Source organism: Cyprinus carpio, chromosome A20, assembly GCF_018340385.1.
Source record: "Cyprinus carpio isolate SPL01 chromosome A20, ASM1834038v1, whole genome shotgun sequence".
In the NCBI taxonomy this organism is placed as follows: Eukaryota; Metazoa; Chordata; class Actinopteri; order Cypriniformes; family Cyprinidae; genus Cyprinus; species Cyprinus carpio.
The window spans coordinates 5,876,187-5,903,643 of NC_056591.1; the positions used below are offsets into that span (position 1 = coordinate 5,876,187).

Below are 27,457 nucleotides of genomic sequence, written 5' to 3' on the forward strand. Positions count from 1 at the left end.
CAGTATATCACTCTTGTTTGTGTTTGTGCTGCTTAAATGCCAATAATGACTTACATTTTTAGCTGTTCCTACCACAAAGTTATCATATGGCTTTAGAAGACTTATATAGCGCTCTGAGCAAGTTGTATGAACTACTTTTCTTTTTGGTCACCATATGCTATCTCATTGTATGGAAAAGAGCAGCAGAAACATTTTTCAAAGCATCTTCTTTGGTGTTCCACAGTAGTTCACACAATATATGTTTGGAATGACATGAGAGTTAGTCAATGACCTATTCCTTTAAGTAACTTGACTCATAAAAAGTTTTATTTTTTTTTAACTAAACTTTATTTATCCCAATTACAGGTCTAGAATTAATTTTTACTCAGCAGCCTAAAAACAAAACAAAACCAACACAACATAAAATATCATTTAGTGAAACTGCTTGGTCACATTTGTAAACATACAAATGGCAGTGCATTTACATCTGGAGTTTAGGAGCTTATGAAGACATCACATAACAGTGTTAAAAAGTATTATATCATTCAGTGACATGCACCATAACCTTAATACCAATTAATAGTGTTTTTGATCATTTTAATACAAGCAGAGACATCAACACATTATGTAACTGTCATTTGCAAAACAAGCAAAGTGTGGAAAGCAAATTAACCCCAGAGAACATTGATAAGAACATATCCCCAGAGTAAATATTTGCAACTGAAAACACCGTAATGGCCAGATGAATTGCACAGAAAAATCCTCACTTTAATGACTTATGACGTGATGAACGTTCCTCCTCAAAAATAAGAACAGTGCATTTAGAACAGCCAGATAATATCTATTATGAAAATCTATTCTACCAAAAAGATTTCAAAGTGTTTGTTTAAATTTATAATTTTAAAACAGCACTTTATTAATATATAGAGCAAATCATATTGTTATATGAACCCCATAAAAACAAATCCATAAAACAAATATTCCTTATAAATATATAGCATATTTGTATAAAGAATTATAACACATGAAGTAGATAGATAGATAGATAGATAGATAGATAGACCTATATAAAAAATATAAAAGTTAAAAAAGTATCAAAACATCAAACAATAAGCCTTTGACGTCCAATAAACTAAAAAAATGTTTTCCAGCATTATTGCTAATTGAAACAATTTCATTAGCAAAGTGTTTGTGCGAGAAAAATATATATGTTCAGAAAACATACTTTTACACAGCAGTTCCTATGATGTGTTGCAAGTAAGAGGAAGATATCTTCATCTAAACAATGTAAGCTATATAATGAACTCCCTTAATGGCTGACCTGAAACATCATCAAGATCTCTTATTTCTGCTGCTTTTCTGCTTCAATCAGCTTCCCTTTGTTATATTTCTGTCCTATCCCATATGGTACATGGGCAGCAATAGTGCCCATCTCCTTGGCTCCCTCAATGTGGAACATCTGGTCATCAAAGAATATGTGTGGCCGAATCTTCAGCAGCAGGGGCCCTTTAGGGGCCCCGGCAAGGAACAAAGCCTCATCAATCTCCAGGCCCCAGCTTCTGAGTGTCTTAAGCACGCGGGCCCCAGAGCTGGCAGCACTTCTGGCCGTCACCAAGAAGGTGCGGATAGGGCAGTTCAGTCGCTCATTTTTGGCGTAGAATTTCTTCTGGAGCTTCCCAAGGGCCTCCAGAAAGCACTTAAGAGGACCCTGAGGATGAATAAGAGAGGATCAATGTGTCAGCCAATGGGATTAGAAAGAACCTGATGATCAATTACAGGCACCTGCCTATGCTGGCAGTCCACTTAAAACTTAAAAAGTCTGCATTCGAAAGCTGAAAAATGCTGCCTTCACAGACAGCATAAGGAGATAGGAAACCTACAAGGTGCATCCTAATCCAGTGACTGTGTCACATCCCGTCAACTGGGATACTTCAGTCTGTCAATTTTTGAATGCAGCATCATGATATTCCACTAATTTGGGATGTCTGAAAGATGCAGTTGATGGTCAGTTTGTGTATAAATGTATGTTTTGTACAGATTTTTCCATTTTTATTTAATTTATAGTGAGAAATTAATACTGTAGCGATTTAATGTTCACTTAGTTACCAATAAAGCTTGCTCGGTTTCGTTTAAGATCATAGGTCCGTTCGCACAAAGAACAATAACTACAGACGTAACTGTAATAGCGTCCACACAAACACACAATAACTTTCTGTTTATTATATGCGTATGCTTTATTTTTGTTGTCTGCCAATTTAAATGCTTGAGATCTTCAAAGCAGGATGGATTCTGATTAGCTGTGAATATTTTTATTGTATATCAACTGGAAAAAACTTTCAGAAAGTGATTCCAATGATATCGTTCTTTTGTGCCATTATTTTTAGAGTTGTGCTGTGGACTCTGCTATTCTTTTTAATTCAGAATGATTTTTAAAACCATATCTTTATTATTATAGTTATCGTCCTTGGAGTGAACAGGCCTTTATGCTGCCTCAGATGCTTGTCCGAAATAAGTTTCAATAGGTACCTTTCCCTGCAAAGTCATTGTCTGTCATTGCATTGCAGTCTCAAGCATGTTAAAAATGATCCTATGGTGAACCTATCTCCATTAACAAAAAGCCCTTGTAACACAGGAATTACCAGTTCTTCAAAATTTGTAAGCACTGTTGTGAAGAGCAATTTAGCATTAACAGTCCTACACAAGCAATTGAAAAATAGTTTAATAGTATTAGGTAAGGTTAGGACTTACCAAGCAAGTATCTAATTAGTTACCATGTACGGGCACTACCTGTAAGTACCCACACTTGTCTGTACTGTATGTACAAAATAATTACCATGCATGTACGACTGTTAAGTACAGCCGTGTTTCTTATTTGTACATACTGTACACTTCAGGGAAGTACCTTGTGTTACCACTCATTTGCTTGTAGGTACAATATATTTGCCATGTATGCACCAGGGAAGTACACGTACTGTAAAATAAAGTGCTACCATCTAATAATCTATTTAATTTCTACTTACGACTTTCCCATTCATAAATATGAACTTCCCAGGAGGACTTGAACACAACATATTCTAAAGTAATGTGACGTAAAGCTACACTGAGACTTTGTATTTTAATTTTTCTCCTACTGTCACCATGTCTAGAAGCACAACTAAAGTCACATGATCCATATCTAGATGAAAAACCTGGCATACCTGTGCAAGTGGTTTGTTCTCATGCTGTTTTTCATGCTCAAAGAATGTGTCTAGGCCATGCTGTTTCACTATGATCTCCGACTCATCAGAGAAGAGCACAGCGTCCCCATCGAAGGCCACGCGCAGCTGAGTCTCAGACAGCTGAGTCTCCACATCAGGCTTAAACATGATGGCTGCTGCTATACCTATCATGATAAACGAAATGTTAGAATATCAGAAATATTAGAATATTGCTGCAAAGCAAAAAACACTGGCCACTAAGTATGAGGTACATTCGTACTCTAGAAGTCATTATTACTGTAAATGTAAATCCATGAATAATCTTAAAGTGCCCCTATATATGCCATTTCAAATATTGCTTTCATGCAGTGTGTAATGTAGCTGCATGTGAATGCAACCGATCTGCTAAGTTGCAAAGCCAAAAGTGCATGATAAATAGTTAAGATAAGATAAAAGTTATTGTCTCCCAAAAGAAAGAATCGACTCTGAACAGCCTAAATGAGTCATCAGTAGTTACTTTTATCATGGGGTCACACATTTGCATAATGCCCGCCTATGTTCTACTTTGGTCAGCCATGAACAACTTGACAAAAATATAAATTTTTTCCACTGTCCCACAGCATGACAACCATAGACTGTATAAAAACATGGAAGTAGTGTCCGCGACATCACCCGTAGATTACTGAAGAGCATTTTTGAAGCTCAAATTGGGCGGAGTGGACCGTCGCCATCTTGGCAGCACGTCACTGTGCGTCACTTCCGGATAATCGAAAATGGGCAAAGAGGCGGAAGCTGGTTGCTGAAACCACGCCCACCTAGCGTGACGGTGGTGACAGCAGCGGCAATCCACCTGTCACTCAAGTGACCACGCCCTTAATTATGCAGAACTTTAAGGCTTAATATAATTTAAACAGATGAGTTATTAAAAAAAATGCCCCCCTCACAATTGTCATGAAGGGCAAAATTAGCTTTATAGACCAAAACCACTTTTTGTACCAGGCTGTAAACACATTTTTTTTCTGCTGTAAAGTTGGGCATTTTAATAGGGGGAGTCTATGGGACTGACTCCCTTTTGGACCAATCTGACCAATCAGAGCAGAGTAGGCTCATGGAAAGGAGGGGTTTAGAGAGACTGAATCCTAGAACTGCTTTGAACAAATCGTTTAAGAATCTTTGGAAAATTAGTTGATATTAAATGCACATACTGAGAAAAAGAAAGTATTTTTTTGACCTTGCATGCATATTAATCTACTGTAGGAGACACCCAAAACAACATTAAGAACCTTAAAAATGGAATAATAAGGGCACCTTAATCTATGCAGTGTAAATATGGGAAACTTCAGTTAATTTACAGGGTAAAATACTTTAATTCAATACGCATGCTGTAGTTGTTACATTGTATTTGTGTGTTTGTCATCAATTTACCCTCCTCAATGGCCTCCTGGACTTTCTTGGAGTCTTTGGAGAGATATAGGTTAGTCAGGTAGGCCTTGAGATATCCAATTGGGCTCTGACCTCCAGTCATGCAGAATCGCTCTATTGCCATATCTGTAAAGAAACATTTTAATTTTACCACTCGGCTACTGTATTTTCTGGTAGAACTGCATTGTATTCTGTGCATTGACTGTATAGAATTCCTAGTTGTACATTGTACTGTGTTTAATGCTGGGTGGAAACTTTCAGTTTAACTTCAGTTGTAATCTTTCAGGGATTGCTCAGAATTACGACAGTTTGTCTAGGCTTATGTAACATCCAGATCAGAATGCAGTGAGAAATGACACACCTACCATAGTGATTAATGCTGTTCATGAGTCGCACCCCAACCTGGGCGTGATTATTGGTCATGAGAACAATGTCAAACAACTCTTCACTGTCTGGATAGAGTTTCCTCAGCCGTTCATTTACAGTCATCAGTGCCTGTGTGCATATTACCAGGAAGAAATATGTTTTCATTAGCAAGCCAGCAAATAGCCTCTAGCAAGAGGCTTGCAAATATTAAGCCTTTATACTGTCTTTTTAAGTTCAGTTTGCTTGAAAAGAAAGACCTTATTTTTCAATGCAAATGTAAGGTATTTTCTGGGCCTTTCCCAATATCAAACTTAAAATGACAATTTTTGCTCTTTTACATTAAAAATAAGGTGGAAAGAAAATAAAATGTGATTATTTAATCATCTAATTACTTTTAAATTTACAATGGACAGCTAATGACATCATTACTTCCCATAATTGGTTATTACATGCTCTATATGTTCCTCCGTAAACTTAAAATGCTTTTCACTCATCGGTTTTCTAATCAAAAAAAACAGTAAATTCACTCATCGGTTTTCTAATCATTACAAATTGGACATGTCTAAAAGACACTCTTCTCCATTCGATAACTCAGTGAGTTGTTGAGATTAACTTAAAAACCCTAATCAAAAGAACGAATTCTCAAATCGGACACTTAGATTGTCGCGTTGTTCACAATGCCCCCAGGGGCATGGCTTCATTACTGTACCTACACTGTAGATAGATAGGGTGACAAGAGAAAGCACCCTTTTAGTAAAATAAAATAAATAGTGGGTTAAACAGACATCAAACTAATTTACATAATTTATAAAACAAGTGTTTTAAAGCTTGTTGTTTTGTAGAACATCAAAGTTATATATGATATGAGAATAGTAAGGCCTGCAGATATTTACTACTAAACCTAGTCTATAGGGTAAAATGCCCACATTTGAACTTCATAATTAAAAATGCCCCCAGGGGCATGGCTTCATTACTGTATTTACTCTGTTCTTAACATCAAATCCTTTGTTTTTCCATCAAATGTATTGTAACTAAGTGGTTGAATAAAAATATTTGAACTTTATATTTAAAAATTACCTCAAGTTAGCATCAGGTAGCTAGATAGCTAACAATATTTTTCATATATATTATAATTTTGTGATTCATAATTATTGCTAAAACTGCCTGTACTCTGATTTTGGTGTAAATGTATAAAGCAAATGGCTTTGTCAGACTAGGGGACATTTAACCCTGCCTGTGGGCAGGGGCACATTAACACACAGGCTTCAACGAGCTGAAGGCGAGGGGCCTACTGTATGTAGGTAAATTATATTTTTGAATGATTATTTGTATATATGGGAGTTTGCAACAGTGACAACAGCATTCTGTAAACAAACAAAGACACTCATTTTCAGTGCCGCCCTGCTTGTAGTATATGTAGTGAATGGTTCAGTTTAGGTTTCCCCCACATAGTTTGTATAGCTGGTTTGTTCCACCGATATACTGTGACCGAAATGCACAATGCACTAGTAAAGAAGCCTAGCATGAGTGCTAATCTGTGTACATGTCTTTATGTTATGATTTAATTAATGAAAGGTGAGCACTGCATGTTTCAAAATAAAAACGCAGTTAGTAATCACCAAATAGCCCACATTCATACTTTCGATCTACTAATAGTGAATAATGAATATTTTGTGTAAGTTATGGTGTTTAAATCATACCTGTAATTCACATTTCAGCCAGAAAAGTTTTGATGGATTTTTTTTTTTTTTTTTTCATATTACCCTCATATAATGCCTGTAATCACGTTATGTTTACTTTATGTAAAGGCTATAATTCTGCTGCTCCACAAGCGCCACCTACTGGCAAAGAGTGAATTTGCATATTCACTTATATTCATATTTTAAGAACAGTAGTTTTGTAAATGTAAACAAGAAAAAAATAAACAAAATTCGACATAATTGTCAGGAAGATGATACACATTAAGCTTTTGTTTCACAAAAATAATAATAATAATAATTAAACAGTCCTTAAACGGGGCGTTTCCCCCATTTAAAAAAATACAAATATAGGATATATAAATTAAGTCCAACTTAGCCTACATAATGTATTTTAATTTGTGGACGCTGTTGATGAGGATAAACGTTATTCTCACTTTAACGAAAGGAAAAGCGGGTCCTGGTTTCAGCGGCTCACTCTCGTGGTCCTGCTGATGTTGAACATACTTCTCCACTCCTTCTTCCTCAAATATCTTCCTCTCCGCCACCATATCAAACAAGGTCCGGGAAGAAACTGCGATAGTAACTGCATTTATTGGCTTGGGCTGTTAAAAGACACGTCCAAAAACAAGAATTGTTTAACTGCCTGCAACTAATCCTGTACGGTATGAGCATATCGCCTCACTGAACTTCACTGTATACTTACAGGTCGCGGTTTCGTTGATTTTAAGTTTTCAAAGTGCGCTTTAGCAGCTGCCCAGTCCGTTTCCTCTGTCGCAGCTTCCTTCTTGTCAGCTGCAGCCGCTTCTTTTGATTTTATTTCGCTCATGGTCTCTTATTAAGAGGTTTGAAAATGTAAGTGTGCGTGCTTAACTTCCTATGTATGTTGAGGCAGGGCTGGATGTCAGACGTCGCGGAAATGTGAAGGGGTTGGATGCTGAGAAGGAGGCGTTCCGTTTGACGCGCGACGTTTGTACTTTCACCCACAGCAGAGATTAGTCTGAGATCCACAGCCAGTCATTTTTGCTCAAACTGTATACATAAGGGCTTTTATCTCCAAGATCATGTTCAATTAAATTCAATCCAAATTCATATTAATTTGTATAGCGCTTTCCACAATAAGCTACACATTATTTCAAAGCAGCGCAGAAAATGCATACTTAAATCATAAGTGAATGTGTCCAAGTAGGCCTAATGTTCATTTCACAAATAAACAGTTCAAGATAATGGAATTATACTGTAAGCTAACATGAATTCATTTTAGGCAGAAGCTCATTAATGTCACGGTTTTAACTCCTGTTTGAATGTATTTGTTTTTATAATAAGACAGCTTTGTTTTTCTCATACCAAATTCTTGGGAGTGTAATAGGCATAATATAATATAATATAATATAATATAACAAAATAAAATAAAAAATAAAATAATAAAAAAAAAAAAATATAAAATAATATAATGACTTAAAATATCTAGTATTTGTTTTTATAATATTACACTATATCATCTAATGATGGTAGGCTTACAAACAACTTTTTGTTATGAAGTTATATTTGTATTAAACTATTGCTGTTCCAGAGTCAGATTCAGGGCATGTCCCAAACTTACAGTCTTTGAACTTGATTAATCTACTTTCATGATGTATTTCCTGTATTTGGCTCAAGTGTTCAAGGGGGCTGAAGAAATCCCGAAAGCCTATAGGAGGCAGGAGTAAGAGGCAACAAGTGACTGTTTTACACGCTACTTTAATAATTTAATCGACCGGTTCATTCAAAAACTTTGATTCACTCGGTGTTCAAGACATTGATTCATTGATGCACACTATATACAATCTTTCAGCCAAGGATGAAGTTGAAGCAACATTAACAATAATTTGTTTAATGTAATGATGTTAAACTTAATGTACAAGGCAAACTGTTAGCTGAAATATCCTATAACACTGAAATAAGAGCGTGCTGTTTATCTGTCACACATGAAAGCTGTGTTCGTTACTACAGCAACATCAGGGTGTTTAGCAACGCGCAATCCACGCAGTTGCATGGGGCCCCATGGTCCAGGCCCTGAGTCTATCATAAATGAAAAAAAAAAAAAAAAAAAAAAAGGATTTTGGCCGCTTTTTAATATTTTTCACATATATTAAAAATATGTAGATATATTTTTATCTGAATTTTTTACATATATTTATTTCCTTTATCAGAATATGTAAATAGCTATATGAATTTGCAATATGTCCATATATTAATTTTTAATATTTGTTAACGTTGCATTTTTGTACATGCAAATATATTAGATTTCTGTATATGTAAATATATTTTTTAAAACATTCAAATATTTAATTGATGCTCCTTTTTACTACTTCACATATAGGCTAAGTAATTAAATTAGAATATATTCCCAAACTTTATGTAAATAAATGAAATCTCCATATTTATAAATGTTTTCATTTTATATAGATTATAATTTGCCCCTTCATAATATATCAAACAGAAATTGAAAACTGAAAAAAAATAAAAAAAATTTAAAAAAAAAAATCTCCAGACAATGTGGCTAAAAAACAGTGAATATAAATTGCCATTAACATAAAGAGTACATTTATCAACACTAGGTACCTCTGGGGTACTTTTCTGCAACACCGTTTTTATGTACCTTACTGCACGTTTCGCCCCGTTTTTTAAAGAGGAATGGCCACTGAGTGGCGCTAAAACAAGTGTTCAATAAGCCAACCTTGGTATGTTTTTATTACGTTGATATAGGCACTTATTGCTGTGTTTTTATTACGTTGCTTCAAATATCTGGGTACTGACGCTAAAAGTTAATGCTCTATTGTGTTGGAAATATGCCCTACGCCAAACCCAACCCTAAACCTACCCGATAGTGTTAACAAATTCAAAACTGATATAAAAAGGCATTTGTTAATGCAACCGTGCCATTTTTTAATTACCTTATATGCAGATTTGATCTGTTTTGTCGAACTATAGTTACAAGGGATTCGAACCAGAGCTCCTCACCTCTCGAGTAGCCTACGTCTCCATACTCCATGAGCTGCTGAACAAACCTACCATTTTCGAAAACCCATAGATATGAAGCTGGATATGTGTGATGCTAACATTCAAAAGCATCCGTTTTCAAATCGTCCAGCATATTAAATTAGTTTTAAGTGTGTGTGACATGACATAAAGCCAAGAATGGTGACCCATACTCGGAATTCGTGCTCGGCATTTAACCCATATAAAGTGCACACACACAGCAGTGAACACACACACAGCAGTGAACACACACCCGAAACAGTGGGCAGCCATTTGTGCTGCGGCACCCAGGGAGCAGTTGGGGGTTCGGTGCCTTGCTCAAGGGCACCTCAGTCGTGGTATTGCCGGCCTGAGACTCGAACCCACAACCTTAGGGGTCAAACTCTCTTACCATTAGGCCACGACTTCCCCCCAACTTTGAAGACATGACATAATATTCTTCAAGTAATTGTGTGAAAATTACGCTTTATTAATCGAAACTCTGTAAATTTGTGTGAAAAGGACTAAAAGGTGTTGGAGTTTACTGCCTCTATTGTTCATTTATTTTGGAAACTGCAGTGATATGTACTTATTGGTACGCATTTCGCATCTCGCGAAAAAGTGCACCCAGGTACATTTTTGACATAAAAACCAAGTAGCACATGAACCATTGATGTTTCTGGCACAGATCAATGCTTTGACTAGTGCTGACGCCTGTTTTGTGAAATCCCCTTAACCACTGAAAGAATTCTATGACAAAGATATCACTTATTCAAGTTCAAAATGTACTAACACAATATTGTTAACGTTATTAATATACTGTGAATTAACATGAACATGAACATTTCATTTACGAACATTAAAAAAGATGAATAAATGTTGTAAAAATATATTGTTAGTTTATGTTAGTTAATGCATTAACTAACAAATGAGATTATTGTAAAGTGTTACCAAAACATTTAATGATCTATAACCATTTTTAAAAATTATTTTAATTATCTATAAGCATTTGTGAAATAATTATATAAAACTATATTACCAGTAGTACACAGTTACTTGTTTAGGCCTGTTTGTTTTCATTCTAACTAGTGGAACTGAGCAGTAAAGGTTTAAAAGGCTTAAAAGATTTCTTATCCTATGAGTGATGAATGTAATCACTGAAACGGATTCAGTCTCTTAATCAAGATTCAAGATTCAAGTAGCTAAACTGTTATTATGGATGTACATTGCCAAAGCATAGAAACATTTTTTAAAAATACATAAGTAGAAGTAACTATAGAGTCTATATATCTGTGAAAGGTATAAAGAAACTATATTACCAGTTAAAAGTTATTGTTTAGGCCTGTTTGTTTCATTCTAACTAGTGGAACTGAGCAGTAGATCCTATGAGTGATGAATGTAATCACTGAAACGGATTCAGTCTCTTAATCAAGATTCAAGATTCAAGTAGCTTTATTGGCATGGTAAAAATGTATCTTTACATTGCCAAAGCATAGAAACATTTTAAAAGACATTCAACACAAATATACATAAGAATAGAAGTAGCCTATAGCATATAGAGTCTATATATCTGTATTCAGTAAAACGAAAGTACCAAAAAAATTCCAATAAAGAGACAGGAGAAGGACTGGATCCTGTCATGTCAGTTTGTGTGTGTTGTACAGTGTTTTCTTCTGGCTGTGACTTGTGCTTCTGTTCTGCTGTTTGTTCTTTTATCATGGCAGGACTTGACGTACCTTGCAGCCAGGTTAGAGCTTGTTGAGGTTTCTCATAGAATGTATGGCAGTTTATCCTTTTGTTGTATCTTGTTGAAGTCTTTGTGCTGGTTTGTGAATTGGGGGAAGAAAGTTTCCCTAATTTGTGTATAATTAGGGCATGTTGTTAAAAAGTGCAATTCTGTTTCCACTTCATGTTGTATGCAGTGTGGACACAATCTGTCTTCTTTTGGCAGCCAGGTCTGTCTGTGTCTGCCTGTCTCTATAGTAAGGTTATGGTGAGTTATGGCGAGTCTGTACATGGTCAGGACTTTTCTTAGTTTAGGGTCTGCCACTGTGTTTAGGTATTCTGCCAATTTATATTCTCTGTTTAAAGACAGATAGCATTGCAATTCACTTTGCTGAGCTGTTACTTCTGTCCAGTGTTTCAAATATTTATCTTTCTGTGTTTTAATGATTTGATTTAGTCTAGCTGGGGTTTTGGATTGTAAAGTCAGTTCTGAGACCAACTGGCTGAGGGGGCTTTTCTCTGGGTTCAGTTCTTGGTAGTTTAAGGCTTTATGGAGAAGGGTCTCAGTATGACTGCTTTTTAGGTGCCCATGGAATTAAATGGCTTTTTTTTTATTTTAATTATTAGTGGGTACAGTCCTAATTCTGCTCTGCAGGCATTGTGTGAAGTTTTTTTTGTTGTACACGAAGAATATTTTTACAGTATTCTGCTCTGCAGAGTCTCTATTGGGTGTTTGTCCCATTTGGTGAAGTCTTGGTTTGTGAGTGGACCCCAGACCTTACATCCATAGATTGCGATTTGTTCTATAACTGATTGGATTATTTTTAGCCAGACTCCAATTGGGATGTCAAGTTTTATATTTTTCTTGATTTGAGTAAAAAGCTCTTCGTGCCTTGTCTCTCAGGTTGTTCACAGCCTTATTAAAGTTCCCTGTGTTACTGATGTTTATTCCGAGGTATGTGTAATTTATAGTGTGTTCTAAGGGCGTGTTGTTTAATTTGAAACTGTGATGTTGGTTTTTGTTAATGGCCCTTTTTTGGAATATCATAATTTTAGTCTTTTTAAGGTTAACTGACAAGGCCCTTCTGACAGAAGGTGTGCAGGAGGTCCAGGTGCTGCTGTAGACCCTCTTTTGTGGGTGACAGCAGCACTAGATCATCCGCAAACATAAGACATTTAACTTCAGTGTCTAGTAGGGTAAGATTGGGTGCTGGGGACTGTTCTTGGGCTCTTGCTATTTCATTGATGTAGATATTGAATAGCGTAGGGCTTAAGCTACAGCCCTGTCTCACGCCACGACTCTGGGGGAGGAAATCTGTGTGTTTGCTGCCAATTTTAACTGCAAATTTGTTATTAGTGTACATGGATTTTATGATGTCGTATGTTTTTCCTCCGATGCCGCATTGGATTAATTGAAGTAAAAGCCCCTCATGCCAGATGGAGTTAATCTCTTGCAGATTTCTTCATCACTGAACGCCTCTGATTGGCCATTAAATGTAAGCGCTCAACGCAAACGTGTGTGATTGGCTATAATGCTCAACGCTGGGTAGAAAAAAAAGCAGTCTCACCTGTTACTCATCACTGAATCGCTTTAATGTTAAAATGTCACTGTAATTTTACTGATATTTTAACACAAACAGAACGTACCATTTGGCATGGTTGTGTTTTGGTGTGGGGGGGACGAAATTTGACACAAATAATTGTCAGGAAGCTTTAAAAAAAGTTAACTAGGGAAGGGAGGTTGGCTACTGTAACGCTGTAGCCCAGGAGCCTCTGGTTGTATCAAGGCACCCATAAGTGCCAGCATTGGTCGTCAAGTCAGAATGGCCGAGTGGTCTAAGGTGCCAGACTCAAAGCATTTCAACCTTCTCACTTTCTGAGGTTTCTGGTTTCCAAATGGAGGTGTGGGTTCAAATCCCATTTCTGACAAGAGACTTTTACTGTGAACAGATAAAAAGTAACTCAAACTAAATTAAACCCAGCGTTATTACGTAGGACTTCTATGGGGGGAGGTTCTGAATCTCGATACTCGTACTGATACTCGTAACCGCAGTTGATATCAACCAGCTTACCTCAGTTCACCCCCTAACACGACTCATTTTTAAGCGTTATGATAAGTAGCTTCTTAAGCTTACAATTGCACGCTGCCACTTTTACAGTGTAGCCTATGTTTTTGTCTCGCGCGCTGCAGCACGCATCACTGTCCCAGTACATTCTCTCCTCCCTATCCACAGCATGGAAACACTTTCTCTCTACACCACCCCTTATCACGTCCCATTCACAGCATCATGGCGTTTGAGGGTGAGTATCATCACTGACCAGCGTGGGTAGAGTACACCGTGATCTTTATACCTAACATAGAACTGGGTGGGTCTGAACGTACTTTTGCGCGAGACGATTAGGGATGTTAAACGTACGCGATTTTATTATATTATTAAGTGTAAGTTTTAATGCATTTTGGTCATTAGCTGGTTTGTGCTAATGCGGACACAGCCATATAAAGTAATGTAAGCGTATTGCATGAAGCTAAATGCAACACAATAACGCTTTTTTTAAGTAAAGTCATTTTAAAAAAATGTATGTGCAAAGACGGCAAAATCCTGAATTCATAGTATGCTTGTTTGTTTGTTGATATTATGTCGTCGCGTTATGAAATGGTCAGTGTTTTTACAGCAGCATGTGAGCGGTCTCCATCTGTTATTCATGTCTTTGACCCGCCAGGTGGTCCAATGAAGTTGTATTTGTAATAGCCTACTACAAGATGGCTTACTCGCTGATACATTGTCATCTGGTGTGATTTGCCATTAGTAAGAATAAAATAAAAATAATAATTGGGTCATTTAAAAAAAAAAATACCTGAAGGATGCTGACGTTAAATAGGCTATGGCTTTAATAATATATAGCTTGGTACTGATTGACCATGATATTGACATGCTGCTACTTCAATTTAAAGATTACCATTCTGCCCTGTCCAAAACATGGCAGTACCATGATATATATAGGTTTTTAGTGTGTTTATAAAGACCAGTAGCTTACACGGTCAGATAATTATCTGAAAACGGATTCTAAGCATTCTGAAAACGGATTCTAAGCAAATCCAAAGACCTAAATAACTTGTAATCTTGAAAAATAGAAGTGGAAATGCCTGAGTATCAACTCTTACTAAAGAGACTGGCAATAATATGGTGAAATAGTTTTGAAGTGATAGTTCATGCAAAAAGTAAATTCAGTTACTCGCATTCATGTTGTTCTGACTTTCTTCCGTGAAACACAAAATTTTGAAGAAAGCCATGGTTGATCTTTTCCATCCAAACAATGACCATAAACTGAAGATGTCAGGTGTCAGTAGTTAGTGTAAAAGTATCATTAAAAAATAAAAGATTATATGTTCCTGTGGCTCAGTGGTAGAGCATTGTGAGCAGTGCAAAAGGTCATTGGTTCAATTCCCAGGAAACACACATACTGATACAAAAAAAAAAAATGCATATCCTGAATGCACTGTAAGTCGCTTTAAAGCATCTGCTAAATGCATAAATGTAAAAACCTAACAAAATAATTCAGCACAGCAGAGACTGGGATAGCCTAGACCAGAGTAGGGGGGATTTTTATATGATGTTTATATAATGTTCTATTTTGGTTTTAATTTTAGTCATTTTAGTACTTAATCTTAAACTTATTTCATTTGGTTGCAACATTACTTATTTTCACCTAAGATTTTATTTTGTATTTTTTATCATATAAAAGTTTTATCTTATTTCATCTTTACTTCAGTATATGAAAAAGATTTTCATCTTTAGGTTTAGTTAATAACACTGTAACAAACTGAAATGTAAGTCAAGAGATGCTGTGTCCCAGTGTGCCTACTTATTCTCTTCCCTTAAAGTATTTTTTTGGTGAGGAAAAAGTACACACTTTTGAGTGTGTAGTAGAAGAGTAGCCAAGCTTTGGGACATACTATCATGTCATACAATTGCGTCTTATAATGGACCGCTCTGTCGCATACTTACACGCACCCTGTCACTGTAAACTGGCCTGTCAATCATCTTGTCACAGTGAACAACCCCCACACTTCATTTAATTTAACCTCCTACTGTACTGGAGGGAAAAGTAGTATCCCTTTGATCTGCCAGCCGTGGGTCTTTATGTGGAGAACTCTGCTCATATTTCTACATAATGATGCATTTAAAAAGTTAATGACCAAACGGATGTTATATATAACACAGATAACATTAATATGTTTAACAGGTTAATTGTGCACATCCTCCATGTTTTTAGGTTTTTTTTTTGCTTTTTATTCGTGTTTGTAGTTCTCAACCAAATCATTCGTCAAATTGCAATGGATTGTGGGTATCATAAACCATTAGAGTGTGCACGGATACACACTTCAAAAATCTACCTAAAATTGTAGACCAACTTCTGGCATACTCTTTACAATATACCATGCTTTGGGACACACTTATTATAATCTCACTAACTATTTAAGATGGATAGTATGAACATTGGGATGCAGGGAGAGTGTTTGCTTGCCATCCTGTCCATTTCCTATTTCCTGTCATGTGATCAGTCTCATGCCAGGCAGACCCAGACTCATTTAAAGACATACACACATTAAAACAGGTAAGAGGAATAAAATGGCTAAGATATCATGTAAAGCCATAAAACTCAAATATACATAAAATCATCATAATACATACTGAGTGGATTAAAACGTGTGACAGTGTAACAAGTGCGTGTAAGAGAGATATGCATCATCATTAATATGACTGTCACCGGCAACATTTTAACAGCTACTTATTTTGAACTGTGTCCCCGTAGTGCGCATGTAGAATATGAATTGTCAAGTCGATGACGTCAAAGAGAGTTAGTAGGCACTTTCTTGATTGCAAGTGCTGTTTCCTGTCCTCAGGTGGGGGGCGGAGCTGTGGTGTTCATGAACTCATCTGCGCTAGAAGAGGTGAGAGCATCTTCCTCATCCATGATAGCATGCACCAGTTGCTCCTGAATATCAATTGTGTTAGTGCTTTATCCTTTTTAATAGATAAAATATTTTTGTACCCCCTCACCTCCCTTGTCCCACACTTCTATCAATTATGAATGACCTATCAAGTTTGGTGAACAAAAACAAGCGTCATTATTAATTCACGACAACGGATTGGATTACTATGAGAAGGAAGACCTCTGTGTAAACAACACAATTTCTACTACTTAGTGGCTGATATTTAAATAAGCATGTCTTTGTCTCCGTATGTCACAGCCACAGAGCAAAGGGGAAAATTGAGTGTAGTGGCTTTGCCTTATGGGATATGAGTACATATGGATTAGCAAATTTGCATTTGCTTGCATTATCACATTATGGGGTAACTCTCAGATCTGTATTGTATACTGTTAAGTACGTGTAGAAAGATATTTTCTGTATTAAAAAACAATATCTTTACATTTACAGTACAAAATGCCATTCAGTGCTTTATAGTCTAAACTAGGTGGTGTTTCAAGTGAGCACTAATTAGTGGTCGTGTATTAGGAACATATTTTCCAAATGATTCTGTATTAATAATCTGTCAGCCCCATGATATCCCTGTCTTATCTATGGTCCAATTAGCATGTGGACATGTGTTTGCCACTTATATACTAGTCAATCCAGTTTCGGGTTAATGTAGGGTAGGTTCCAATGGAAGGTCCAGTGGTATTGTGTGCACAAAGTGTGAAGGGGCATCTAGTTACCTTAGACTAGTGAATTATTCAGCACTGGGAGAGATAGATTGAAGACGGTGCTATAGATTCACTCATTGCAAGAGATGGAAGGCAAACCTTTCAAATATCATGACTGATCTATGAGGAATAAAAAACATTGGCAGAGGAGAAATAAAGGTATTGTTGTCCACAAACTGACTAAACGAAGAGATTATTGGATTTAAGAGATATCGAAGGACTCCTGTTACCTGCAGATTGTGGTAATATTTGCTGGAGTGTTGAGTGCTTTTACAGTTTATATGTTTCTGATCGTAATGCAGAGTTTGGTTTAAATAAACTGTGACTAATGTATATTTCATGGTCTGTTGAGGAAGCAGAGAAAGTCTGGGTTTTACTCTCATGTTTGTACTATAATAGGAGGTTCATTATATTAAAATCTTATCTTAGTATTATTTTAGTATCTAATACCTAGATACATGAAAAGTCTATATGAACAGCTTATTAATGTTAATTAACTTTTGGTCCCCCATTATTTTGGTCTATACTTTTAACTTGTAAACTTTAAGAATGACTAATTTAGTATTTAATTTCTAAGTGAGTAGCAGTTGCTCTCAGTGGCCTTATGCAATATGTGGAGGTCATCAAACTGTCTGAAAGTTCTTTAAAGGTGTAGTCATCCATCCATATTAATAAAACCATGAAGGTAATAGAGCAACGGCAGTGTGATTTGTACCACATTGACACTGAGACGTAACTTTTCCTTTAAGGAAATGAGACCAAGGTTCTGATACCTCAAGATAACATCCATCACCATCTACAATGCTTGTCTGTTATCTAGGTAGATCAAATTCTCAACTCTTGACCTTTACTTTCTCAGCTTTTATCCTCCAACCCTATGCTTTCTCTTTCTCTGTTTCTCTTTTTTTCCTTTAGTATCTCCTGAACTGCTAGGTGTCCTGTCCTCCATTGCTTTCTTCATGGCCGTGATCGCTCTGTTTTTTCTTTACCTCAGCAGCAAGCTGTCAGTGGAGAGCCCAAGCAGTGATCTGCCACATTTTGAAAGTTTGAACAAAGGTTTGCAAGGTAAATACTTAAAGAGTTTTCAATGAATGTGTTCACTGTTTACATGTATATGTCCGTGTATCAAATCCTAGTTTAGCAGTCTTTGTACAATTTTAGAAATGCTAGTTTTTAAAACACTTGTATGTCATCCTTGTTCCTTAAATACGACATGCTTACAAACACAATGTTACCGGTGAAATATCCTAATGATTAATGTGCCAGCTGACTCTTCAACAGGATTTGTGGTCAGTTAGCAGACACACCAAAGGCACAAAGCAATGGCGTTTTTCAAGAGCTTCCAACAGAGCCTCCCTTCTGTCAGTTCCCTCTTGGACTCTGTCACAAACACCGTCTCAACTGCCGTGGACGATTTGTCCTCTGCAGTGAGTGATGTCACCTACACTGTCAGTGACCAACTGACAGAGCAGGTTAATACAATCATCAACAAAGTACAGACTGAAGAGGATGACAAATCCAGGAAAGAGGAGGCTGAGGGTTCTTCTGAAGACGTCCAAAAGGAAAGGAGGAGCAGCAAGCTGAAGCGTCAGGAGACAGAAGGTAATGCTGCAGACAGTGGAGAAGGAGAAGGTCGAAAGAGCCGAAAATCGAAAAAGAATTCCATGTGGCCTATTGAAACAGATGAAGAGGATATCCAGAGGGAGAAAGAAAGACAAGAGGAAGCAAGAAAAACTGAGGAGGAGGAGTGGGAGTGGTGTTACGCCCCCGCTAAAGGTTGGTATCGTAAAAAGAGGGACCCAAACCAACCACAAAGCTTGTCTCCGACCTCAGACAACCAGAAAGGGAACAGTGACCAAGCATCAAAAGAAGCAGAGTCTGTCGCTCAGGAAGAGAACGCCTCCTCGTCTGGCAAACACAAGGATGAAGGTGACAAGCACAATGAAAATGCTAATGGGATGCACCCAGGTAATAGTCAGAAAAAGCAGGACTCTCAGGAAATGTCTGGTGATACTGATACATCAGCATCAAAGTATCTAAAGAACGGAGAGCACAGTAGTGTTGAGGAAGATGATACAGGCAGAAAAAAAGACAAAGGAGGTAAAGGTGAGACTGGATGCTGGACTTGCTGTGTTGTGCTTTTCTAACGGGATGGTTCTGTTTCACTGGTTCTCTTTGATTTTTCATTGCTCCCTTTATTCCACACTAGGTTTCAACCAAGGACACACACAAATGGACCTTTCTCTTTATAATATTTGCTGTCTTACTCCTGACCAGGGCCGTCATAATGGGAGAACAACCAGGAAAATTGTCACGTGACCATGGTGGCCAGCTAGGGTTCTCTTCTATGGCAGTGGTTCCCAAACGTGGTCCCAGAGTACCCCCAAACAAAAACCGATCTGAGAATACCAGAATCCATTCACTTTTTTCCTGCTTACATGTCCGTGGGTCATATCCGATCTGTGCCGCATGGGAGGGAAAAATTGTTATTGGGTCACTTGATTCATATGATGAATGCGGCCATAATGTGCAGATACTCCAGGACCAAGTTTGGGAACCACTGCTCTATGGCATAACCTGCTCAGTCTTGTACCTGGAGATCTATCTTCCAGCTTAGTTGACCTTCAATCCTAATTAAATACACCTTAACCAGCTACCGAAGACTTTAAAGAACACTTGATAATTACAAATATTTAATTTAAAGCAGGCTTGGAACTGAGCTCTTTAGAAAATAAGATCTTCAAGAACAGGAATGAGCACCACTGGCCTACTCATTTGACCCAGGAAAGATGGGGGAGAACTCTAAAAATTGTGCCCTAGACCTTGTGAATTTTATTGATGGCCCTGGCTTTACTGATGTTTTCCTGTTTATAGGTGAAGTGTAATGTTTTCACTGTTGAAATACTTTCATATCCCAGTTTGGCATGTAGAGATGACTTTAAACCATTTATTGACTTCTTGAAGAGTAAAACACTCTAGCAGTTTTCCACGTTCCTCGAACAGTGGAAGTGGACTTGGGGTGTGGTGAAAGGTTTGGAGTAGTAGAGTGTGGGAAACCTGTTTGGAAACAGTCATATCTTTTGTGTTTAGTGCCAGTATTTTTGTCTAAGAAATTACACACGTCACCTTGTGAAAAATTCTGTTACTCTCATGTTGTGCCAAAACTTGCTAAAGCTGTTTCTTTTTTTTCATCAAACTACAAAAGTAGGAATTTTTTAATACTGGATGCAAATGTAGGCTAGTTGCAAGCATCTGGGGAGAATTCACAAGATTATCAGTGATGAATTATTTAAATTTCTGTCATTTTTTCTGTCTCTTCTCTGCCTCTTGTACTTCATATGAAACAGTCATATTGATCATGAAGATCTTATTTTATGGTGTGTGTGTGTGTGTTTGTGTGTGTGTGTCTTTTTGAAGCTGGTAGCTATGAAATCTGTGTAAAGATTCTTAAAATATTTGTCTTAAAATACCAGTGAGTTTGAAATTATTAGAGGGTAGGAAAATTAATAATCACTCTTTCTCCTTTTTCATACCACTGATCTGCAAAAGGTTTACAGTAGAATATTTTAGGGCATTTTTAGAGTCTGAAATTATAGATTTCTTCCTTTTTTTCTTTCTTTAGATGGGGGTTGTCAAGAGAAAGGATCATCTGAGAGTGAGGACGAAACTCCAAAAAGACACAAGGACTCTAATCAGCAGAGAAGTGGGTGGAGAAACAAGGATACTGAGAATGAGGATTGCAGCAGTGAGGCCTCTGCTGAGCAGGGTAAATATTGTACACCATCTGACTGATGAAATACTCTTAATTATATGGTAATCAGGGTGTAATCTTTTTCGTTTTTGTGTCACTATCCAGTTAAAAGGAAAAATGGTTCAAGTTCCCTGAATGAACTTCAGCCACCACCGTACCGGGACAAAGATGATCTCAAATGTGGCTCAAGAGGCCGCAGTGACTCAGCAGAGGGCAGTGGAAGTGAGATCAGCGAGGGCAGTGAAGACCCTGAGGACACAGAGAGTTACCTGAATAAGGGCTATGAGGAGGACGCACCCAGTGACAGCACAGCTGTTTTGGGCCCGGAGGTGAGCGACTCGGCCCGCCGTTTCCGATGTGTTCTTCTATGAGAATCATGGCCCTATCTACAGATGCTCTTATTCACCAATGAAACTGTCGAAATCCACACACAGTGTTGTTAATATGTCTCCAAGAGAGCTGTTCACTGCAGTTAATGTAGAGACAAATATTTGTAAACATTTTTTTTTTTTGCACAAATCCCATGTTTTTTGACATGAGATTTTTTTAAAATCCATTTTGTTTTCTTTGAGTCTGAGTGTGTTCATCCACAATAATGCTTTTGCAATGCCAAACTGATAAACTCTTCCCTGTCTGTTTGGATTCCCATTCACTAGTGTCCTCTCTTTTAGACTCTTGTGAAGTAATGTGTTCCGTTGATTATTAAAATTTCATTTCATTGTCACATGAGTCATTTCACTGATGGTTTTAATTATGAGGAGCAAGGAGGACAGTTCAGGGATTCTCAGGCTGGGGGTTGGCTCATTCTGGCCACATCTGGTAAGTTTGCCTTTGAGTTTGCCTGTGATCGGAGACACTAAAAGCCTGAATACTGACATAGACTTCTTGTACTATACATGAAGCCAGGCTGCTTTGGTGAGCGTCATATCATGAGGAATCATAGTCCTTGATCTTTGGAGACGAAATTGCATAGTACAGTAACTCTCAGTACTCAAAACCTACCTCCCCAGTCCAAAAGGAGCATTTATTGAAACTAAGCTGCAAAAACAGCATTCAAAACTATGATAACTTTCTAATGTCAAATTAATACATTTCAAAACATGACTGTCAACATACCAATGATGACTATTCAGTGTTGCAAAACTATCCATGTTCATTTTGCAATTGTAAAATTGAAAGTTAGCCAAATGTTTTACTTCTCCTGGATGTGTGTAGCACCTGCAACTCTACACATCCATACGAAGGCTCCTAACGATGGGAAAGACCTGCTAAATTTCATTCTAAATGAGGTTCCTGTTCATTAATTTCCGTTTGTAATAGTTTCAGTGACATTTTAATGTGGATTATGATGTCAAACTAAATGGGCGGATTGGGAAATCAAAAGTAAATCATGAGGTCAAGAAAAATAAGATAACTAAAAAATCTATGATATGACCTCCTTAATGGTCTTTTTCATTTGTCACCAACACAGGCACCCTCAAGAGTTTTGACCTGTTTATTTTTTTAAATGCAGGTTGATAAATTACCATTTCTGAACCCTCCATTTCCTCTATTCCACATGCCCCGTCTTTCCCTTTCTCTGACAGGACAGCTTACTCCCACCCCTTCCAGAAACATATGAACCAGAGGGACTGGGGAAATACGGCACACTGGATGTGGCATTTGAATATGACCCCAGCGAACAACGGCTTGCGGTGACAGTAACCGCTGCCACAGATATTCCAACCCTTAAGAGCACAGGGAACATTTCTTGGCAGGTCCACCTGGTTCTACTGCCCACCAAGAAGCAGAGGGCCAAGACAGGAGTGCAGAAGGGACCCTGTCCCGTCTTCACAGAGACATTTCGGTTCTCATGTGTGGAGAAGGACGCTCTGGGGGACTATGCAGTCCGATTCCGTCTCTACAGTGTGCGGCGCATGAAGAAGGAGAAGGTCCTAGGCGAGAAGGTGTTCTACTTAACCAAACTCAATCTGCAGGGCAAGCTTGCTCTGCCTGTTACACTAGAACCTGGCACATCCGTTCCTGTAAGCAGTGTTTGTGTGCATGCGTTGTATCCAGAACTATCCATTTTATAATGGTAATCCATTAATGTCACTATTCTTTAGGGCTGTGGATCAGTGGTGAGTGTCTCTCGTAGTGCGGGAGCTCTGTCATACCACTCCACTGGTGAATCCTCCACTCCAGAGCTTCTGTTGGGTCTCCTCTACAACTCCACCACTGGAAGACTGTCTGCCGAGGTTATTAAAGGCAGCCATTTTAAAAACTCTGCCACCGATAAACTGCCCAGTAAGAAATGCAGGAGTCCACCTGCTTAATCCTCTTAAAAGCAAACGTGTTTCATGCATGTGCATTCTTAATGCTTTTTCTGTGTGTAACTGAACTGCTCCCTTTTTATTCGTGACTCTATTTTCTGTCATATTCCCTTTTTTCTGTGTCCTGTCCTGTAGTTGGCCTGTTTTGTTGTGTAAAACGCTTCATTAGTGGGCAACTATATATAATGAGAGGTAAGTTTACTGCCATGTCGAAAGTTCAAAACCACCCATTTCAACACTCTCCTACTTTGTCTGCTTTACTCAACTGCATCTACATTTTACTGTGTTCAGTCAAGTCTCTTTGCATTGTATGTGTAGATTCTTTGTAGAATCCTGTAGAATACATTTAAAATGTCTGGACATTCCTTAAATGAACCCCTAATCTTGCTGGGAGGGCAATACCAGTATTTTTTATGTATAAATCTGCTGTGAGTTCATGTCACCCTCCTACTAACCTGAGTTAATAGCCCTTCAAAGACATGTCAGCAAACCAAGGAGGTAAGGTTTGGCAAGTTATTATGGTCCTGTTAGTCACTGCTGGACGTTATTTTCCTGTGGCTCTAGCTGTAGAATAATTTGTCACATGGCATTTATGGCTCAGTTCATTGGCTCAGCACAGTCGTATACTTCTGGGTCCCAAGCAACTGCTATCGAGAATGGGAATACTAACGGTTAGATTTCTCAATCATCTGATTAGCCAGACTATGCAGAAAGTGTGATTTCTCAGGACACCTATTTCAGTGGGTTTTAAAGGGTGGTAGAGACATGTGGATAATTTTTAAAGCTGTTATCGCTGTTCTTTTCATACCACATGGCTGTTTGGGGCATCATGAAATTTCTGTGGTTTGCACATTACACAACGGATTGGCAACTGGGAGTCACACATAACACAATATTTCATAAGAAAGAATCCCTGATAACTCAGTCTTGTTCACAAAACACGTGCACGAAGAGATACAGGGAATGCCGTAAGACTACGACTCCTCCCCTTGAATTTTCCTTGCTCAGTATCTTGCTCTTTCATTGGCTGTAGGTTGTTGCCGATGTCATTTCCATCCAAAAAAAACACAACACACAAAGAAACAGACTTACTTACAGACACATACATATATCCAGTTTAATATTTCTCAGGCAGCAGCGGCGCATTGGCACTTCTCTCAGTTCGTGTCTTCAATATTTCACACTATCCAATTGCCACTCACTTGAATAAGCACTGGTTGGCCTATGGGGCTTTTGTCTGCGATTACCAGAAAGCATTCAGCAAGTGAAAATAAGGACTAGAATCATGTATACTCAGTATTACTCTACTTGTACTACAAACTGGAATAGTGATGTCAAAGTAAGTTTAACTTTCATTCTGGTTGTTAGCATCTTGCTAACCTCATTACCCTAAAAAAATCATAATGATTTAATGTTTCTAGATTTAAACACCACTAAAGCAGCTTCACCTCACATTCATTGATCAGTTTTTCAAGAACACAAATGTTCATGACAAACCTCTGAAAGTACTTTTTGTTGTGCAATGTTGAATGCATACTTGGAAAATCCACAAGAAACAGTGTTATCTGGGTACTGATTGCCAATGTGATATATAATTTGGCATTTGCTCTAATCTGGCATAATACATAGCATGATTTGTGTGTGGACATCATGATTCGCCAAATATCTCCATGGCTTTTAGTAGTGTTATCATACTACTTTTTCTATTGCTGCAGTATAGAGTGTACTGTGCATAGCATGAAAATGTATGCATGATGAGGTCATGTGATAATATACTGCAATTATATGCAGGATACAAATATATTGCACAGTAGTAGGGGAGTACTCCTATCTGAGCATAGCCCATGTTTTTAACGTGCATGAGCTCAATATCACCACCAGGTAGTGCTAACTCACTTTTTCCCTTCCCTTTCCATCAGACACTTATGTGAAGCTTACAATGCTGGACTCCAAAGGGAAAGAGATGTCCAAATGTAAGACCTCCGTCTGCCGTGGCCAGCCCAACCCAACCTACAAAGAGACATTTGTCTTCCAGGTGGCGCTGTTCCAGCTGTCTGAGGTCACCCTGCAGGTGTCGGTGTACAGTCGGCGGAGCAGCATGAAGAGGAGAGAGCGGGTGGGTTGGGTCGCTCTGGGCCTCAACAGCACCACAGAGGAACAAGAGGAGCACTGGACCCAGATGAAGGAGTCAGAGGGACAGCAGGTCTGCCAGTGGCACACGCTCCTCAATTCATAGGGGAGCACGGAAACAATGCAGTACGGTTTTTGTCCATCTGAAGGTTTAGTAGGACAAAATGAGTACAAATGAAAGGATTTGTTCACCCTAAATTGAAAGTTCTTTCCTAATTGACTCCTTCATGTTGCTCTGAACGCATATTACTTGATTTCTTCATGAAACATCATCTATCATATGGCTTTAAAAGACTGGCAACTTGTCATTTTTTGGGGTTTGATAGCCCCTTTATTTTGAAAAGTATCTTCAGAATATTCTAAAAAAAATAAAGTTTTGTGTTCCATAGAAGAAAGTAAGTCATAGGCGCTTTAGAATGGCATGAGGGTGATTAAATGATGACAGAAGAGTGATTTTTGAGTGAACTATTCCTAAAGTAAACTTCTGCAAAATTTTGTGGGGAAATTAGGTCCATTGTTCCTTTTCAATAATATAGCGATGCATGAAGCACCACTTTCTCTGCAGTTACTTCCAAAACAAGCAAATTTATATTGGTCATCGTGGCAAATTTGTGTAAAATATTCAACAAACCTGACTCTGATGTGAAATACGCATGGGGAAATTTTTGTCATGTGTCATTCAGCTGAAATTTCCAATCACATCCTACTGAGATTTAGACTGCATTTCACCCACGGAATTCCTCCTTAAAGGGATACTCCACCCCAAAATGAAAATTTTGTCATTAATCACTTACCCCCATGTTGTTCCAAACCCGTAAAAGCTCCGTTCGTCTTCAGGACACAATTTAAGAAATTCTGGATGAAAACCGGGAGGCTTGAGACTGTCCCATAGACTGCCAAGTAAATAACAGTGTCAAGGTCCATAAATGGTATGAAAGTCATCATCAGAATACTCCATCTGCCATCAGATGTGAAATTTGGGTTATATGAAGCGACGGGGAACACTTTTTGTAAGCGAAGAAAACAAAAATAACGACTTTATTCAACAATTCCTTTGTCAACAGTCTCCTCTGTGTCTCTCCATATCAACCTATGCTGTGTATGCTCTTCTGGATCATCCGTGCCATCCGGATGCGCTGTTTCTACATTTATTAAGCTTTTTTTTTTAGAAAGAAGATGATGACTTTCATACCTTTTATGGACCTTGACACTGTTATTTACTTGGCAGTCTATGGGACAGTCACAGGCCTCCCGGTTTTCATCCAAAATATCTTTAATTGTGTTCCGAAGACGAATGGAGCTTTTATGGTTTTGGAACGACATGGGAGTAAGTGATTAATGACAAAATATTCATTTTGGGGGTGGAGTATCCCTTTAAAGTTAAAGGTGGTTGCGACTTCATTTGTACAGCAGAGGAATCCTCCATGTTGGAGGTGCTGTTGACTTTCTAGAGAGACTGTGTTCCTCAGGATAGCAGTAATGGACCTGATGTTTTTCGCAGTGTTGGGATGGGAGGGCTGAAAAAGACGTCTTGTGACAACATTAGAACATTTAACTGACCAACTGCCATTGGCACTGCCATCTGTACCAATTGTTTATTCCCTACAAAGCATAACTGTAACTGTACTGAATTACTGGCAGTTGCATAAGCATTGAAACTACTTGAGGTTTAGCCTTTGTACTTGACTTGCAAATATGCAACTACAAATATGCACTGCATGGTAACAGCTAAAGCATCAAGAGAAACATTCAGAATAAATATCGGACCAAAGCGCAAGACCACATATATAATTCTGTTTATGAAGGGATATAGGGACTTTTTCACACCAGCATTATTGAAAAATATTTAACATGAGAATGTACAAAAAGTAGGGCTGCTGAAGACTGTCTAAATGTAACTAATTTTACAAGTAATTGATGTCTAAATGTAACTGATAGAAATTTGAGCAATTTATCTCATTATTTTTGTTTTCATATTGTGTAAGCAAATGCTGCATTATGAATATGTTAATGCTGATTCAGGTTCATTTTTAATATTTGAACACTAAACATTTAATAAAATCTAAATTTACAAACGCTTAAGCAATCTTTACTAATGTTATGAATGCCAGTGTGGTAGCTTGGAATAATAACTTCCCAGTTAACTGATAATAATGGAATTCAGATGTG

At 37.8% G+C, this 27,457-nt stretch overlaps 2 protein-coding genes and 1 non-coding gene across 8 annotated transcripts; 2 read left to right on the forward strand and 1 right to left on the reverse strand.

The window, feature by feature from the left end:
• Positions 1–288: 288 nt before the first annotated feature.
• LOC109073897 (cytosolic 5'-nucleotidase 1A-like) lies at positions 289–7,577 on the reverse strand. The gene is made up of 6 exons (XM_042777456.1): positions 7,368–7,577; positions 7,099–7,266; positions 4,964–5,093; positions 4,602–4,724; positions 3,177–3,361; positions 289–1,687 (listed from the first exon to the last, which is right to left on the reverse strand). The coding sequence occupies exons 1-6, from the start codon at positions 7,488–7,490 to the stop codon at positions 1,322–1,324; spliced, it is 1,095 nt and encodes a 364-aa protein (XP_042633390.1). The 5' UTR covers positions 7,491–7,577; the 3' UTR covers positions 289–1,321.
• A 5,626-nt stretch (positions 7,578–13,203) lies between these two features.
• Positions 13,204–13,315, forward strand: trnal-caa. Its single transcript has 2 exons — positions 13,204–13,241; positions 13,270–13,315. It is a non-coding gene; the product is annotated as a tRNA-Leu (tRNA).
• A 72-nt stretch (positions 13,316–13,387) lies between these two features.
• Positions 13,388–26,114, forward strand: LOC109104641 (synaptotagmin-14-like). 6 transcript variants are annotated; one of them, XM_019117912.2, is made up of 10 exons: positions 13,390–13,687; positions 16,293–16,340; positions 18,090–18,160; positions 18,377–19,201; positions 20,718–20,861; positions 20,952–21,175; positions 22,433–22,870; positions 22,952–23,132; positions 23,294–23,350; positions 25,078–26,114. In XM_019117912.2, the coding sequence occupies exons 4-10, from the start codon at positions 18,418–18,420 to the stop codon at positions 25,392–25,394; spliced, it is 2,145 nt and encodes a 714-aa protein (XP_018973457.1). In that variant the 5' UTR covers positions 13,390–13,687; positions 16,293–16,340; positions 18,090–18,160; positions 18,377–18,417; the 3' UTR covers positions 25,395–26,114. The 6 variants fall into 6 exon arrangements, with proteins under 6 accessions (XP_018973459.1, XP_018973457.1, XP_042633386.1 ...); XM_042777452.1 differs by having other exon boundaries at positions 18,093–18,160; XM_019117914.2 differs by lacking the exon at positions 23,294–23,350 and having other exon boundaries at positions 13,388–13,687.
• The last annotated feature ends 1,343 nt before the right edge of the window (positions 26,115–27,457 follow it).

Coding starts and splice junctions, on each gene's coding strand:
- LOC109073897 (XM_042777456.1), bottom strand. CDS start 7,490: ATGAGCGAAATAAAATCAAAAGAAGCGGCTGCAGCTGACAAGAAGGAA. Junction 4,725..4,963: donor GAACAGCATTAATCACTATG/GTAGGTGTGTCA, acceptor GTTTCTTTACAG/ATATGGCAATAGAGCGATTC. Junction 1,688..3,176: donor AGAACAAACCACTTGCACAG/GTATGCCAGGTT, acceptor ATTCATCCTCAG/GGTCCTCTTAAGTGCTTTCT.
- LOC109104641 (XM_019117912.2), top strand. CDS start 18,418: ATGGCGTTTTTCAAGAGCTTCCAACAGAGCCTCCCTTCTGTCAGTTCC. Junction 19,202..20,717: donor AAAAGACAAAGGAGGTAAAG/GTGAGACTGGAT, acceptor TTCTTTCTTTAG/ATGGGGGTTGTCAAGAGAAA. Junction 21,176..22,432: donor CAGCTGTTTTGGGCCCGGAG/GTGAGCGACTCG, acceptor TTTCTCTGACAG/GACAGCTTACTCCCACCCCT.